The 18844-nt window shown below is 36.8% G+C and overlaps 1 protein-coding gene across 3 annotated transcripts; it reads right to left on the bottom strand.

Moving 5' to 3' along the window:
- Nucleotides 1-788: 788 nt before the first annotated feature.
- brd1a (bromodomain containing 1a) lies at nucleotides 789-18392 on the bottom strand. 3 transcript variants are annotated; one of them, XM_034026567.3, is made up of 13 exons: nucleotides 17982-18377; nucleotides 15191-16560; nucleotides 14696-14852; nucleotides 13844-13975; nucleotides 12775-12903; nucleotides 11966-12278; nucleotides 11272-11529; nucleotides 7873-8370; nucleotides 7397-7523; nucleotides 3469-3596; nucleotides 2870-2979; nucleotides 2410-2564; nucleotides 789-2238 (listed from the first exon to the last, which is right to left on the bottom strand). In XM_034026567.3, exons 2-13 carry the CDS (start codon nucleotides 16546-16548, stop codon nucleotides 2055-2057), a joined length of 3549 nt encoding a protein of 1182 aa, XP_033882458.2. In that variant the 5' UTR covers nucleotides 16549-16560; nucleotides 17982-18377; the 3' UTR covers nucleotides 789-2054. The 3 variants fall into 3 exon arrangements, 1 of the variants encoding a protein (XP_033882458.2); XR_004546451.3 differs by lacking the exons at nucleotides 789-2238; nucleotides 2410-2564; nucleotides 2870-2979 and adding an exon at nucleotides 6817-7024 and having other exon boundaries at nucleotides 17982-18392; XR_009329173.1 differs by lacking the exons at nucleotides 789-2238; nucleotides 2410-2564; nucleotides 2870-2979 and adding an exon at nucleotides 6837-7024 and having other exon boundaries at nucleotides 3486-3596; nucleotides 17982-18392.
- Nucleotides 18393-18844: the final 452 nt, after the last annotated feature.

The raw sequence follows: 18844 nt of genomic DNA, 5'->3' as shown, positions 1-18844 counted from the left end.
TGCTGCACGGGTCCTTCCGGGTTGTTTCCGTAACCAAAGCGAAGGAGTAGATTGCGATTCTCCGTCCCCTTTTTATGCTGTCACGCATGACCCCTTGGTAAACGAGTGCAGCTGTCTCTACTATCTGCAGCTGCTACGTTGTTTCCTTTCCGGGTCAATACGTTCCTGCAACAGAGTCTCGCTTTCTTCCAGACTGACCGACTTCCCGGCCCGGGGAAAGAACTGTCAGGCAAGCCCGTCCAAAGAACTCTACTTTTGCTGTTTAGCGCCCTCACAGGTCAGAAGGGAGATTTACAACCAAAACTCACTGTGTTTCTGTCACACACATAAAAAAGCCAGACCAGACAACAAGTCCTGCAACAAAGCAGTTGTCCAGGTCATTACAATATATATATTTTTTTAATTTGTAAGTAAAAATATTAAAGCATGACAACCTTTACGTACAAAAATCTTCACTAACATACAATTGAACAAGAACTGTTGAGTATTTATTTGTTTCATACAGTAGTAAATGGCAGTGTTTATATCCGATAGTGAAAAATATCAATTGTGTATTAATTTTTCAATATTTATTAATGTATTTATTTATTTATGTTTTACTTTTACCAAATATATAGGCTATCCTTCAGCATATAGCTAATTCTCATACCTTTAAGAGTGGTCTAGGCCCTAGGGCACGTGCCTTCTTTAAATGTCACATATATTGTCATTCATATAGGGAAGATTGTTTCTGGATGACAGTTGTAGCCTGGGTCAAACTGGTTGTAAAAAAGAGCTTGCTCGCCATGAATCAAAACCAGGTTTTTATTTTCAATGTAAAAAAAAAAAAAAAAGTAATACAAATGCAGTACTGGAAACCCACCAAGCTTTTTTTTTTTATCCCACCCGTAATGCTGTTTCTCCCCACTCAAAATAATAATACAAAAAGAAGGTACTAATTCTATGCACATAACACATACCATACAAAAATGTACTCCAACATCTAATGCTACCCAGCTTGCCGACTAAATTAACAAATATCACAAACTCAACATCTCAATTGTCAAAATGACAAGATATCAAAATCTGATTATGCACAAACTAAGTACTTTATACTCAATATCCCCAACAATTTGTAGAATGTGTCATCTAATCTAGATTTTAGTGTGCCAATAAAAATGTACAACTCTCAAAATTCTCAGTTTATAAAGAAATTTATATAATTTTACAATAAATAAAAACAAAACGAGGCACATCATCCTAAAATGTAAAATACAGGTCCCATACAACACACATACATTTGATTAAAAAAAACTTTACAGAGAAATCATATACCATGTAAAAATTATTAAAAAATGAACCAAAAAAAAGTAACAGGTAATCTGGGCAGCAAATATTTGGTGTAATGAAAATGATACACTTCAGGTTTTTACATATACTCAAGCTTTCCCATGAAGCATTTAAACTATACAAATATATACATAACTGAGAATACTAAAATTCTAAAATATAATATCACTAATATTTATAAAAAAAAAATAAAAAACTAGTTAATGCCACTTGGAGAAGCTTAAGTAAACAGACAATAACTTATGTAATTCAAACAAGATATAAAAACAAACAGCAGTTACTGAAATCATACTTTAACAGTATGTTATAGCCCTATTTCGGTCTTTGATTTGTTTGTAGGATTTTACAATGCATTTAGCACCAGGAAAGCCCACATGGTGATATGGTACATTTCTTGTATTTATAAATATATATAAAAACTGCAGTTAATCCACTGTACCCAATAATAAAAAGAACGAACCGTGTCTATGGAATAAATTAAAGCTTCAGACAATATACACATTTACATTTTCATATTAGAGAAAAAAGTTCTTTCAACTACAGTGAGGGATGGAAAAGGTCATAATTAAGAATGGGAGTGAATATTTTAGCGTATTGCTCTTAGCTGAATGCAGTTACTAAGTACAATAATTGAGAAGTAGATCTCCAGCACATTCATTAAGAAACAGTAATCAGCCAAATATAGCAGAAGTCCAAATGAGGCAAGATGTCAAGTTAGCACCGATTTAATCAACATCACTAAAATCACTAACTGGTTCCCCCTGTACCCGACTTAGGTGATTCATTGCTCGATCAAAGGCAGTCTGTACAGCTTTGCGAATGCTGGAGGTTCGACCCTCCATCATTTTTAACTTGTCGATAGTTTTCTCAATTCCAAGAGGAACCATTTTTGATTTAGGAAGCCACTGCCTGGTAAAACAAAAACATAATTAAACATGTAATTACTTTCATTAATAATTAATTACTCAAAACTATAAGATAGATGGAGATAGATAGATAGAGATAGATAGAATAATTGATACAAAGTTACAGAATCTATTGAGCTTCAAATTCTTAAAATGTTTAACAGTATGCACTTACCAGCTTCTCTTGTTGTCAAAGAAAAGAACAAGGAAAAGTTTCTCTCCAGACTTGAAGTGCATTTGTTCTCCTACTTTTAAAACATCCAGTGGAGGTATTGGTATGGACACACCATTATGGTGACAACCAAGCCGAGGCATTTTTGGATCTATTATCTAAAAAAAAGAGAAAAGAAATAAATAAGTAAAATAAATAGCACATTGTAGTAAAAAAAAAAAAAAACACATATTTAGCATATTTAGTCCCCAACTAAAACAATAATTTATTATTTTGGCAATACAAGGGTTGCACTTATGCCAGTATAAATGAAGCACCAAGGATGCACATAAGGTGAGACCTGCAAGAGTGATAACTAGCCCCTTCCAATCATGACTATCTAGCATTTAAACTGATTAACCAATAACGGGGATTGACAAGGCCAAAACATATAATTACAACATTTTCCTTTGGTTTAACTTACCAGTGCAGGATAGGAGGGATAGCCACTACACTTTGCCCAAACTAGTTTCAGAGGTTCCAGGACAACAGTTGCAGAATTAGCAGGCATCCATATATTGTTGTTGCCAACTTCTAGGAGAGCAGGAAGAACGACAATCAAGTTATGATGAGTTCACTGCAATACATTAAAAAATTCTTCCACGACACACTTAAACACATACAATAATAAATGAAACATTGTTTTAGAAGACAGATGTGACTCAATGGGTGTATTTACAGGAGAAGGACCTATACTTTGTATATCTATGATTTGGCCCATATGTTAATATACATTTTCGTTGTGTGCGTGAAGGCTTTGCCTCACTGCATCAAAACAGCTAATTGCAGTGAAGTAAAGCCCAGTTTAGAATGGTGAGTGACAGAGAAATGAAACTTACAATGGCTTGTAACTGCAGTCCTGCAATTGAACATGAATGCATGATGAAGGCTAGCATTTCTGCAGGACAGACCTTTGTTGTGATGTTGCTTTGAATTTGTCATTTAAAGAACTTCAGATAAAATAACTGAATTAATGCACATTAAAACTGCAAAGTGACACTTTTTTTATATAATAATAAATACCTGCTGCAATTCTTGCTGCTTTAGCAAAGTTTCCAGTTTCAATGCAAGCTATTAACTCATTTTTGTCATCAACGGTGTTTCTTCGTACCAGTGCCGGTTTTCCTTTCCCACATTTCGGAAGGCTCAAACTTGAGGGAAAAAAAAAAAAAAGATTGCATTAAAATTAAGTTATTTTATTTTTAGTCCCCAGTTTGACACACTGGTTAATTCTTACCCACATATTATGTTAAAATAAATCAGCAATGTTTAAATGTGACTGTGTTTTTTCAATAAATAAAGACGCAGGATATGCCATGACTATTTATGGGAGTACGAAATACAGGGAATTATGTGCCTTAAAATCAAGCTCTACATCTGCTTAGCAATGGATTTGAATGCAGCCGTATATTACAACAAATTTACTAAATAATAACTTAACACTATGCACTCTGTAGCATTGAATCCAAAAATACTGTTCGACATTATACATGTCAACACTTTTTTTGTTAAATAGAATACTCAATGTTTTCCGTCGGTGTACAACTGGAGTAATATAATATCCCATGCATCTACTGGACTAATACAAATATTTATAACAATTAAAAGGTCACTTCCAAATTGTAATTATACTGCAAAATATGTTAACCATTGTTTTATAGATGGAAGCAATGATGTGTATCTAGTCTAAGTCAAACTTGAATGTGGTAATTAATAATAGCCAAATTTGGCTCAAAGTTTGCAACACTGGATAACAGTTACATTTAGAACACAGGCTCTCAAACTTGATAGCGGACCCTCCCTTGGTTAAGGGCAAACTTGACAAACGGTAATATGTAATATGTAAAAGATCACACTTCTGCACACAACACACTGGCCATTCTAAAAGTTTCCCATAGTAAAAGCACAGCAGTGTAATAAAGCCTCAGTGACAGCATGGCAAAGCATAGGTAAGCAATGTAAAGAACAGCAAGGAATGGTAAAGCATATTATTAATAAACTTGGCAAACCATGGTAAATGCATAGCATAACTGGGAAAAGCAAAAACTGCCAAAGTATTGTGCAAAAAGACACGGTAAACGTGTATAAGGGGAGGCTGTGGATCGTCAGTTTCCAAGCAAACCTGAAAAAAGTCAATTTTCTGAGGTTACGTTTTATTTAAATTAGTGCTGGGACGAACACGGGATTTTCATGTTCGGATACCACACCTTAAAAATCAAGTGATGCGAGCTATTTCACTCAATGGTTTTTCCTTCTTTATGCAAGTCAAGGTTGTTATAATAGTAGAAAACACTAGTGGAGGCTTTGAGAATTGTTGATGCTCATAATGCATCGAAGTAGAAAAATGCAACATGTCTAAGACTTTTACACAGCAGTGTATATATATATTTTACATATACACACATATATATACACACACACACACACAGTGCCGTGAAAAAGTATTTGCCCCGTCTGATTTTCTGCATTTTTGCACATTTCTCATTGTATTTGGTCAGATTTTTTTGTGGGTTGTAGTAGTATATAGAGGGAGTCAGAGAAAAAATGACACCAAAGTTTGGTGCTTCTTTCATTTGTTTGGTGTGCAAGGTAATCAAACATGCAATCTTCAAGTGTGAAAAAGTTATTGCACCCCCCCTCCCCCCTAGTTAACTCAGCCCAATTAAAGGGATAATTAGGGTCACCTGTTTGAGTACTTTGGTTAACAACCAGGCCTGATTTCGGCCAGCCCTGCCCAATATAAATCTTACCATCAGAATGAAGTTGTCAGCACACAGGTTCTAGAGGCACATCATGCCACGAACAAAAGAAATTCCTGAAGACCTCCGGAAAAAAAAAGTGTTGATGCCTATCAGTCTGGAAAGGATTACAAAGCCATTTCTAAGGCTCTGGGGCCCCACCGAACCACAGTCACAGCCATATTATCCAAATGGAGAAAGTTTGGGACAGTAGTGAATCTTTCCAGGAGTGGCCGTCTTGCCAAAATCTCTCCAAGAGCAAGGCATAAAATCGTCCAGAAAGTCACAAAGAACCCTAGAACAACATCCAGGGATCTGCAGGCCTCTCTCGCCTCGGCTAAAGTCAGTGTTCATGACTCCACCATCAGAAAGACACTGGGCAAAAATGGGATTTATGGCAGAGTAGCAAGGCGGAAACCATTGCTCACTAAGAAGAACATGAATGCTCGTCTCAAGTTTGCCAAAAAGCACCTGGATTATCCTCAAGAGTTCTGGAACAATGTTCTATGGACAGATGAGTCAAAAGTGGAACTTTTTGGCCGACATGGGCCCCGTTATGTCTGGCGAAAACCAAACACTGCATTCCACAGCAAGAACCTCATACCAACTGTCAAGCATGGTGGTGGTAGTGTCATGGTTTGGATGGTGGTGGTAGTGTCATGGTTTGGGGATGCTTTGCTGCATCAGGACCTGGACACCTTGCCATCATTGAAGGAACCAAGAACTCTGCTCTGTATCAGAGAATTCTACAGGAGAATGTCAGGCCATCCGTCCGTGAGCTGAAGCTGAACCGCAGCTGGGTCATGCAGCAAGACAATGATCCGAAACACACAAGCAAGTCTACATCAGAATGGTTGAAGAACAAGAAATTTAAAGTTTTGGAATGGCCTAGTCAAAGTCCAGACCTAAACCCCATTGAGATGTTGTGGCAGGACCTGAAACAAGCAGTTCATGCTCGAAAACCCACAAATGTCACCGAGTTGAAGCAGTTCTGCGTGGAGGAGTGAGCCCAAATTCCTCCACAGCGCTGTGAGAGACTAATCAATAACTACAGGAAGCTTTTGGTTGCAGTTATTGCTGCTAAAGGTGGCGTAACCAGTTATTGAGTCTAAGGGGGCGATTACTTTTTCACACGGGGGCATTGGGTGTTGCATAACTTTCTTGAAATATGTATCACATTTTTGTGTTATTTGTTCACTCAGGGTCCCTTTTATCTAACATTAGGTTTTGGTTGAAGATCTGATAACATTCAGTGTCAAAAAAATGCAGTAAATCAGACAGGGGGCAAATACGTTTTCACGGCACTATATATATATATATATATAATTCCCAGCTGAAATCATTCTCCTCCCCCTCCCCCACCAACAATACCAGAGCATAACCATCAATTACTCAACTAATCAGGTGTCAGTACTATGAAGTGACCTATATTCAATGTATTTGGAAAAACTACCCTTGGAAATTATCAATAATTTGGCAAACAATTCTGAAGATTTTGCCTTGATTAGACAAACCATTCAGGGCCAGAACTAAAGCAAAAATATCCAAGACCTAGATTTCTGCTCAAACCAAGTTTCATCAGAATCAGATGACCAGTTCTCAAGTTATATGTAAAAATGTGTGATATACATACGTATGGACGTATGTTCGTACTTAGGGCAGCCTCCACTAAATCCCCATCGTCGGGGATGTTCATCCCCATGAAGGGGTAATAATGGTTTAAGTGGAAAGTTGCAATTGCCCCATGATGTCTATGTATGAGGTGGCATCTCAAAGGAAGGCAACCATCAACAAAATAGGAGTTCCTCTACTTATCAGCAGGGATGCTAGGAATCCGTTTCCTGCGGATAAATGCGGAAAGAAAAATATTTTCTATCTTGACAGAGAATTACATTTTAGAAAAAAATACCCCACCCTTCTTTTTTCTATATACATGTTACACTATTGCTAAAATAAGTCAGAGCTAACTCCCATTCTGTGAGCCGCACAACACAAGTTCTGCCACAGATTGTGCACCCTCAGTGAAACTGAAACCAGCTTCCTGACACAAATTTAGTCCACTTTGCACATCAAAAAGTGAAGATAGCAAAACAGTAAAATTGATGAATTTAGTATTTTAGTTTTTTAAACCACTGCAGACATATGGAATGATAAAAGGTCATGTGACAAAAATTGATGATTAGCAGTTGGATATTACGTACGAAAGAAAATACCTTGTGCTGCATAAAAGACTACTGCTTGAAGAGATACTGGATTCTGATGCACATCTGCGTCTGGGTTCAAGTTTTCTGGTTGGAGTGAGCTCCTTGCACTCATCATTCCCGAAACCATTAGCAAGTCCTAAAAATACATGGGATACATTATTATTTTTTTTTGTATTGCAGGCCTGACTGACAACACGGAATAAGCAAGATAAATAATCCATAAATCAACTTTTTACTCACACTAAAAATTACACCAACAAAAATGATCAACACCTCGTAAATATTTTAATAAATGGCAATGGTTTCTGGAAAAAAAGTCAATATCTAGAAACATCATATTCTTATAAAAACGTAAGTGAAATTAAAGACAAAATAGTTCTGAAGTAAGTTGTGACTTAAAACCTCATATAAAGAAGTCAAAACCCTTAAACATGTTGCAGATACTATATCCAGTATATTATTGTTTGTTACCGTTTTGATTTTACCTGTATCAAAACGTTTCACGGGGGACTCTTCATTGCTTTCACTGTCTCCACATGCACTTCTGGACCTCTTTCTTGGCTGAAGAAGAGTCTCCAATCTTGGAATAACCACAGACAAAAATGTTTTGGTCCCTAGTTGAGGAGAACTAGGCTGTGCCTCACTGATTTTCCCAGGTTTTTGAGGACTTGCACTTTTAGATTTTCGAAAAAGAACAGATGTCCGTCTGTTGACATCACTTGAGGACTCAGCTAATGTAGATGTGGCCACCACACTAACATCGGTGTCTTTAAGCAAGTGTTCTTGAGTGTGTCCATTAAACATTTCCTTTGGTGGAGAAATACCACGCATTTCATTTTCAAACTTAACTCGTTTATGCAATTTATTGTTCTCAGGGTTAGGTTCAATTGGTTTGAGGGTAGGTGGTTCTGAATTACTGTCCAAATTTAAAGGAGGTGGCAAAGAATCAGATGGTTCTAGTTTTGGTGGCAATGACTTGTCTCCTGTAAAACAAAATGACAATACTTGCAAATTACTGAAAGTTGCAACAATAAATATTGAACCTTATCAAGACTTGTTCCAGAGTTGTAGGTATTTATTTTTAATCTAATAATAAAGCTTTACCAAGCAGGTGTTTTCATTTTAATGACCTAAACAGCTGCAAACCTTAACACTGCCACACCAACTCAAGATTAATCCCACTGGTGTTTTCTAGTTAGTATATTAGATGTAGTCATATGAACCAATTTTGGAGACTTAACATTTAATGAACATCATGAAATATGAACTTTCACAATTTCACTTTATTTGAATCTTCCACTATTTTATTCAAAAGAAAAAGGTGGCACAACAGAAATTTGCCACTAAAAACCCTTAGCGGGCCTCTTTCATAAGAGAGACATGCCTCACTTTCTTACATCTGGCATCTTGACCGAAACCGAAAGCAATAAATTATCATGGAGCCCGGGTGCTGGGCAGAAATCACTTTAAATGAAAGAGAGTTTATTTAAAACATATTTATTTATTAACAGCAAGGCTACATAACTGTACAGAAGGAGTACAACTAGCTGTCTACAGATGGTATGGAACGGTCAGAGTTCAGGCAACAGCACATGTAACTACAGCCTTGTGTTAGACCATAATAATCCTGCATTTTTTCATCATTTTAAAATATTGCAGTGGCCACTTTTGTATATTTATATACCCATACACAAAACATAAAAATCACTGTATATGAAACAGAATACCGAAAGAGAAACAAAAATACCTTTCCAGGATAAATGGGCAATTCTAGTCGATAAGCACCCCTTGTCTACAGAATCAACTGGCATAGTTTACTAAGTTACATGCCGAGTTATGAGAAAACATGTAGCGTTGCATTCAGTGTTGTAGGCCTTTAGACTAGTGGTTTTTTTTGTTGTTTTGTTTTTAAACTTTATTACTCGATTGGGCTGTAATTGCTTCTAACTGGTCTGCATTATTATCTGCTATTGGTGTCTTTTTCTTTATCTGTATTTTACAAAATCTGAAAACAAGTGAGTTACTGCGCATCTGTTTGTAAACGCATCAGATGGATTTCATGACATCATGCAAAACTACTGCAGCCGTTGTGTAACACTGGAGAGAACATAGAGCTGAATTGTATTTTCAGGCACTGCTTGTACACAAAACAAGATTAATACTATAAAATGAAGTTTGACTGTTGCTCCAAGTGTGTCACTACATCAAGGACACCCTAGGGCACAGACGGCCTGCGGGCCACATCTGGACCTCGAAGCCTGATTGTGGCCTGCGATATGATCAGATACTGCACTGTTCAAATTGTACTATATTTAGACTAAATGCGTCGTCTCTGACATCAAGCGAGAAAGAAGGTGGTGTGTCTGCAGTTGAGCAAAGTAGTGTTGGAACAATGATTATCAAATTACGTTCTTGTATAGATTATTTTATTGCGTTAAATTATCGATCAGATTATTATCATCCGTTACCCAATATGATACGTTTGTGAGCAACAGCAGCTCTGCATTGAAGCAGTAAGTGGGAACGAGCTGTCAACATGAGGCGTAAATGTCGACAAAATGACTTTTAAATACTCAATACCATAGGCTTCTAACATCATAAACTACTTTTGAAATCAGCCCTGCAAGTATCTAAATCCAGGATACTAACCTTAATTGAAGAGGATTTATTGACAACCTTTACATTGCCCAATACAAAGAGGTCTGATTTAGGAACGTGGTATTAAGATGTGCTGCTGTTTAAATTATTAAAAACGACACTTATAAACAGTTAAAAGTACCGGTCAACAATGTGAAACTCAAAAACAGTCCAAGGTAAAAGTTTTAAGAAACCAAGTCAAGTAGACAAATATTGTTTGTCTGCTTTTAATTTCTTGTTAGGTTTTCTTACTGTTGCTGCTATATTGCTCCAATTTTATTTTGAAAGAATTTTGGAAAGAAATTTAACTGCAACAGTTAAGATAAGGAGTTGAATTTCCTTAGTTTTTCCAAGTGCTTCTGTCCAAATAAAAATCCCCCTCAACCGACATTTTCTGTTGCCTCCCTACAGTGGCTGTAGGAAGTATTTTTTATTTAAGAGTTACCACAAATTTAAAATGACTCTGGACATGAGAAATATTTAAAAACAATGAAATTGTTCTCAAAACTTGATTGTACTAGTAAGAGGGCAGGATGCAGCAGCCAGCAAAGTGTATTTATTAATTATTATTATTATTATTTATTTTTTTACACCTTGGTTAGTATCAATGAACAAGAAACAAATGGCAGACACCTTCCCCATTAAAAAAATGTAATCCTGTAATGTCAGAAATCAAGTCATCACTGCAAGCCAATAAGAGATCTAAGTGTGAAAAGATTTTGTCATAAATGTACAGCCGACGTGTGTGTGTGTGTGTGTGTGTGTGTGTGTGTGCGTGCGTAACTTGATAATGTAAATATCTACACGGCTGGTAAATTTAGAAGTGTTACTCAATCTATAAGAGCAGTGCAAGCCCTGAGAAACACAATGGAGTGGCCACAACTGTGTTCACATGTGTATTAATGTATACATTAATTATAAAAAACTAAAAATATATCTTTGGTACTGCCATAACATATATTCCAAACATTATGTTAGTTGCACAATATAACTCGGTGGATTTGACCCACTGGAAACAGTTACCACAAGTATATCTGTTAGTAACAGAAACTATTTCTTCCTTTCCACAGTAGAGCTTACTTCTGTAATATATGAAACTTCAGGAAACCAGCCCTTACTTACAGGAAAAAAGGAAGTCCATGAAAAACAGCAATTAAAATGACACTGAAATTTAACAGAGAAAAGCAGAACTGAAATACACTTTGAAATGGCCCACTGCAAGTATATGAGAAATACTTTATACATACCATCTTCCTCGAGATTTTGCTCTAAAGGTGTACTCTTTTCAGCACAAGTTGTGCTCAGCTCTGGTTGCTTGGATTCAGTTTTCTGCAGGCTAAGTTCGTATCGGACATTACAGATTTCTTTCTTTAATAATTTTAAGCGTTTGCTCCGAGATGGACTTGATTTCATTGCACAGGTCAAGTCAAGTTTTTCAAGTAGTTCTTTGAGCTGTTCTTCCAAGGACATGTGTGCTCTGTTTGCTGGATTTAGGAGTTTGTCCACTGAGGAGACAAAAAAGCAAAAAAACAAGTATATTTGTAAAACAGCTGCCACAGACCCTGATTACAAACTTATTTTGGACTACCTAATATTACCTTACAGACTGCTGATAACTTCTGGTAAATAATGTTGTAACCAAGTTCAATTGAATAAGCAGTTCTCTAGACAGACAAGTCTCTAGATACAGCTATCTCAAGTGTATAATATATACTATATGTAGGCTATGTAGAATTGTGAGGCTCAAATTAAAGTCTACATTTTTAAGAAGCAGGAGTATGAAGTGAAATAGTATGTAGAAGTGAGACTGGAAATGAGACTACCCATTAAATCAAAGTAGTTCTACATTGGTAGGCATCAAGATATCAACATTACAAAATTTGTATGAACAATCAAGGACTATGCATAGCTCCTTTACATCAGTATAGAAAAATAAATTACCATCTTCCCAGGAAAAAGGCAGAGGTGGTTCAATCTTTGGTGGTTCGGACAAGTACATTCCTGTTTCATAATCAAATCCAATACGTTTGGCATCACGATGGCTTTGCCTCAGAACAGCACCCCCCTGATCTCTTAATCGAACAGCTGCTCTGTAGAATATTGTGTCCTTAGCATTATACTTCATACAGTTTTCAATGATAAGGTTGAAATCCTCTTCAAATTCATCCAGGTTTTTATATCCTTGAGCTTCTATCCTTTTTCTCATTGTAGAAAAATCCATTGGATGTTTGATATGGTCCAAGTAATCAGAAACCTGCAGGGTAAAAAAAATATAAAACTTTTCTGTATGTAGGCATATCTTGAAAACCTGCTACAATTCTGCACAACTTAAATATACAATATAATTTGTACAAACATTTTAAGAACATAGCTTATACTACATGATTCTAGATTGTAGACAAAAGGATGTTTGTATATTACAGTACTGTTTTGTTTAATTTCATACACAATACTGTGTGGACCATGCACAAACACAAATCCTTAATATGGCAAAGACTAACGTATATAAATTAGAGTTACTGGTACTTAGATTTTTTTTCAAACAAGTGTTCCATTACATTTGCTAATGTTGTTGGTTTTCAATGAATATACGAATATGAACACATTGATTTAAATTCTGGGTGAAATAGAATGCCCAGAAATAGGTCTAGTCCTAGACATTTACCAAAAAAATAAAAGTTTTCTTTTGAAACCATTTTATGTGTCAATAAGAACAAAATAATAAAAAAGTGACAGATGCAGAAACAAACCTCTTTGAGGTTCACTGGCTGGGCAAAAATCCTGGCAGTATCTTTTTCTTCAAGCTGATCTTGCACTGACCGCAGAAGAACAGTGAAAGGTATCAACTGTAGCTCCATGGCAACCTGCTGAACCTTGATCTGTAGAAGAATAATGCATCCAAAGAAATTCAAAAATACAATTGCAAGCAGATGTCCAAGAAAAGGAACAGCAATATCAAGCCACACAATCAGTACACCACCTTTGTATAAAACAACTGGCACATACATAAATGAATTCCTGACCTTTGTACATATTGCTTCCTTGTTTTAACTCATGATGTGTATAGCACAGTACAAGCAAACACTGTGGTCAATATATTTTATTTAGTTCTTGCAACAAACTTGCAATTTGTGTTTTATGCACTGCTTGAGTGATTAATCATCATTTTTGCAATTTTTAAATGGCCACAAAATGGTTGACCAGAATTCATAGAATGGCATAATTGTGCATAAAGATCACACTGAACACAGATGCAACAATAGCTTTACACAAGCAAAGCTAATTCCATGCACCACTGCAGAGACTGGCATGTGCCATAACTTGGAGCTTTTACTGGAAAAATGCGTTAATCGTATCTGTTAAAGCTGTTGCCCTGTTAATTTATATCTGAGCTGTAATCCTGTATTTATAGATCACATTTTGAACATTTCTTATGAGATTGCTCTGGTAGATGCATACAATTCCAAACAATACATGACACCACAAACTCCTGACTGATTGTGGCAGGTGTCACTCACAGACATGTGTCATTCCAGGAAATGGCTCAGGACAATCAATGCATTGCCACATGCCAATCCCAGTATTACAGTACATTTAATTACTTGTAGTATTGTACATTTCCAAGACTTCAATGTGTTACTTTTCTTGCCCCTGCCTGTGGGGCCCAGAGAAAATCTGCAAGGACAGAATCTGTGAAGTGTAAGAATGTAATGCTAAAGTAGGCACTTCCTTGCAATATATATGTATGTCAGAAAAAAGATCAAAAAACACAAATCAGGCAAATTTCTAATCAGGGAAAAAACAAACAAAAATGTTTACCTCCTCTCTCTTTAATTTCTCTCGTTTACGAATTAACTCCACCAATAAGCGTGCCCTCTCAAGGTCATGGCGAAGCCTGTGCCAGTACTTCAATTGTTCTTTCAAAGCACTGCTTTCCTCATTATCTTCCCGCTTCAGAAAACAAAGACCAAGACAATTAGTAACTTCAGACTGTTTATATTGTATATTATGTGCTGGAATAATAAGGCAAAACCAGATGACAATGGGGTAAAAACATTAATAGTTACAAAAGAAAAAATATTTTACAGGAGCTTGAAAAGGAAGGCTTGAACGAAACATAATCACTCAAATTCAGAATAATCATAATACTGTAATCCGTCACATATCCGATTGCGGTGGGACCAAAGGGTGGATATGTAAAAAGGTGGATGAATGAATCATGTTTTAAATACCATTACACACAGATGTAACAATTAATATATTCATACAATTATTTTTTTGAGATTCGGTTTATTAGGGAGCTCTCCTGTATCCCTTGTTTAGAAAGACACAGGGTATTCATGCTTGTGACAAAGTAGCCATCTCCCATGTCGATGCGTGCATTCGCTGCTGAGTAACAGGCAGGAGATCGAGACGGAGATTGAAGTTGATACGCCCCGCAGGCGAACAGGATTTATTTACAGATCAACACACTGAACAGCTCAAGTGACACTACCAGCAATGGCATCGCACGGATCACAGATAAGTGTACGAAAACTTTGGTAGGATCTACAATATCCGAACTAATCTCCTCTGTTCAATAATAAATTAACATTGCTGAAGAGGTTGATCATGGCAGATAAACGAATGTGAGACGGACTACTTTAGTTATCTTGATCCAAATTTACTTACCTGCTGTACATTTCGTTGTGACTGTAAATTTGACTGTAAACGCCGTAGCAATGGCACACCATTTCTTGACTGCCTTTTCAGTGTCCAGTAATTCAAAATACGTTCTATAAATAGTTTCTTTCTCTGTACAGCAACTTGATTGAGAATTTTGTTCAACCTAAAAGTAAGAAAACTGGTTCAAACTCAGAAGATACATTAGATTAACAAAACAGCAAAAAAGCCAGTAATCTCTTAAGTACGAGACATGGCGTACCTGTGGGATCTAGGGTACCACTGTACTTAATGAACACATATTTTGCCTATTTTTTAATAATCTATTTCAGGGATACTACTATATTTAGTAAGCAGGTGGTCTGAGTAAGTACAACTCCATCATTTACTGCCAATCCTCCATGTTGCACCATGTTAGGAAAAAAACACTTGGTTTTCACATTACTAAGAATTGAAAAGATATTAACAGTTAGTAACCCACAATTCTTATATGCTTAAACTCACCTTTGAGATGGGATACTTGGTACAGATACTGTAGGAACAGCTCCCAGTGGTTCAGCTAAATTTTTTTTACTCTTCTTGTTTTTATGCCTTCCTTTTAATCTGGTCCTAGCTGTTTTTTGCCCTTTTTGACAAAGTCCATTTTTTGTTTCAGCTTCGTCATAAATTGTCAGAGGTCTCCTTACACAGCCCGTTGGAGTATGTGCATCACAATAGGCAGTCTTTTTCACAGAGAAAGTTGTTCCAGCCTCTATTACTTCTTTTACAGGTTCCATTTTCATGTAAAGGCCTGCTTTTTGAGCACAAGTCACATGAAATGCTGTGTAACAGTTTGCTCTATGACACTGAATGCAAGCACCATCCCCTTTCTGTTTACAGAGGTAGCATGTCAACTTCCACCTTGCTGGAGGAATATTCCTTACACCATCAATTGGCTCAATAAAAACAGTGTTAGCAAAACCCACTTCAGGTACCCACAGGGCACAAACCACATGTCCCCAACGATCATCATCCGTCTTTTTCAATGCACCACCCTTGTTGGGGCAAAGTATGCAGTCTAAAGGCTGGGAAGGAGACTGCAAGCAATGCCGGCAGAGCCACTGCCCCTCTGGGATGTATGGAACTCCATAACACTCTTGATGCACTGCTAAATTACACATGTCACAAAATAAAATGACATTGCTGTTCTGGCATTCACCATCCATACATATGCAACATACTGCATCTTCATCAATGAGAGACTGGGGATCTCCTTGGTTCTGGTTCTCAAAGAAAGATTCTTTTTCAAATCTGTCCATGAGGAACTCAAATACATTTTGAGAAACAACACTCTGCCCCTCACTTCTGCGTTTTTCATTAACAAGTTCTAGCCATGCATAATCCTCCTCGTCCATATCATACTCTACCTCTTTATCAAGCTCATCAGAGGATTTCTCAATAAATGTGTAATATGACGGCGGTCTCCGAGGAGCTACAGGTGGGTTGTAATCAACAATACGAATTTTGGGCTCTGGGAGAGTACTAGATGATACTGGTACCCCATGTGCATTTGGCGGAACAGCATTTTTCTTTTTTAAATTATTGTTTTTAAGTCTTTTGGATCTTATCAGAGCTGGCCGTTGGCTGTTTTCCTTATTGCTGTTACATTCAGTTAGCTCTTGTGCTGTAAGGTCATCCTCTGATACGATCTCTAAAGTGTCAAAAATACTGATTCTATGTAGACGACCATCAATCTCCATGTCTACCATCCGCTGTGCCTGGGCATATGTCAGTGTTTCCCGTGTGGGAGAGTTCTTGATATTGCAAGGAGAAGCTGAACGCCTTGTCGTAGACACTCGATGATGACGCCCTTTTCTTTTCATTTTGGATATAACCTGGGAGAAAAAAGTCAGGGGACATGTAAGCAATATTGTAGTTATTTCTAAGAGAATCACTCATGTCATGTGACAATTGCCAATAATTGTTCCCACTTTTTGGCTGCATCCATGTTACTTCCTTTAACAAAAAGCTAACACCAGTCTCATTACTTTTTATTATCAAGCGATATTTTACAATTCTAAAGTTAAATAAAGTTGTTTATTAGATTTTAAATTCAGTAGTTTTTATTTATATACTCATGGATATTAATAGATAAAAAGGAAAGGGTTACCTTTTATTGGACTAACTAAACAATAACTAATCACAAGCTTTCAAGACAGATGTCTCTTCAGGTTAAAGTAGAAGAGAGAGGTTGATGTTTACATTCAAAAGGTGACGGATATTAATTAACGCCAATGCTATCCAGGACTTTAATAAAACACTGACTGTGAAATACATATAACCTAGACAGATTTAACAGGAATGGGCTTCTATCATGGAATACTACATTTTGCTGACATATTAAAATCACCAATACGAGAAAATACAGCTAATAATAGTGCAATGTCGTTTTGGCTCAAATTACAATTATTACTAGTATAGTAATGAAACTTAAAACAAGCCACAATATTAGATTACAACTGATGTATATGGTTTGACACCAGAACTGAAAGACAATAAACACAAACGCCACAAGTATTGACATACTTGTTTGAGGGAAGCTAGTAGGGTAGTCAGTTCTACCTGAAATGAATAATATTGATTCAAACGGGAGACAATTACATTCTAAGTCAACCAACTCTTAATTTCCAAAATAAACATCAACTCAAAAAAAAAAAAAAAAAAAACATAATAAATTTAGAATAAAACATCATAACCACTTTAGTGTGTTTGAGCAGTTCCCCAAATTGTTCAACAATCAAGGGTACAAGTAATACGCCAAACACAATGTTTAAGACTCATTCAAAACCTGCGTTTAAACCGACTTAAAACCAGGAACTTCCCATGTAAATATAAGTTGTCCTGGAATACTGCCCAGCTCTGTGACGTCACTGCACCAAACACTTTCCCGGGCCTGTTTGAATCAATGGGACATAGCAACATTACAGTTTAACTATTGTATTCCTGACTTCATATGGAGTACGGTTGGTGCCTAACCCAGGCAGAAACAAAGTCTAGCAGCATATCCTCTTTCAACCAACAGTTTTATCGAGACACACAATCGGAGTCTACCAGCGGCCTAGAGCGATAGGACAGTTCACAATAATAAAACCAGAAAAGGCAAATATGGCGTCCAACAAAACAAGCACCCTATGTACAAAAAACAAAAGCCCTATAATTTACATACAGGCCAACTTTCATTATTTTACGAGATTTTTTCGATTAAGAAAAGCAGTACTGTATAACTGATTGGAAATAATAAGTAAATAAATCTTACTTGTCAATGTTTTGTTCTGCAGACAGCGGTAGCAGCTAAAGCAATGGCGATGTGGCCCGCGGAGTGGCTGTGATTCCGCACAATCTGATCCAACGGGCGCCGCTCGAGAAAGGCTTCAACTGTTTATTTAGAGAAAGCAGTATGGTTTCCGTGACGACGGTATCAGTTTGGAACGTCGTACTTGTTTTCGGCACGCAGTTATTACTAAAAAGGACCATTCGTAAATCGAAGTGTCCAATTTCTAATAACGAACAACCTCTCTCCCAAACAACAATGCGGTTACACTAAAGGTTCCACCCGCTACGCATTCTACGCAATCACGCCTCTACGGCGGTGGCACGTGAAGACAGGCAAATGTCTATTGGTGCTGTGTCAGGAAGTAAAATATTCCAATCACTTTTTTGCAAGGAAGTTGTTTGGCACTGAGCTAGAATATGGAAACAACATCCGTATTAGATCATCCGTTTTGAATCACCCAGAGTTGTAATGATTTAATTTACCAAGTGTTATTCCTGTTTAATTTTGTATTTGTAGTTTTTCCCACCATGTAAGGTAACATATCGGGATTTGTTAATATTTTGTCGGTCTGGATTATGCCTTAGGGTTATAGGTATTTAAGGCTTTCGTCCCCTTCTTTCATTAAACAGCGTAAAACCAGTGATACGGGAAGCACATGAGTGCACGTCCTAACGTGTCGTGCCTTGCTTTTTATGTGTTAGAACATTTTCCTGTAGTTAGTTAGCAGGTGATGGCAAATATTTTCTTGGTCATGTGGGGAAAACTAAATTACACAGCTCATAAAATAAAGGTAGAACAGCTAAACAAAATGACACAATGAGAGAAAGTGCATACTATGAAGAAAA

The sequence above is a fragment of the Acipenser ruthenus genome, chromosome 7 (genome assembly GCF_902713425.1).
Source record: "Acipenser ruthenus chromosome 7, fAciRut3.2 maternal haplotype, whole genome shotgun sequence".
NCBI classification, from domain to species: domain Eukaryota; kingdom Metazoa; phylum Chordata; class Actinopteri; order Acipenseriformes; family Acipenseridae; genus Acipenser; species Acipenser ruthenus.
Note: the sequence above shows the minus strand (reverse complement) of the source record. Positions and strands in the feature narration are given on the sequence as shown.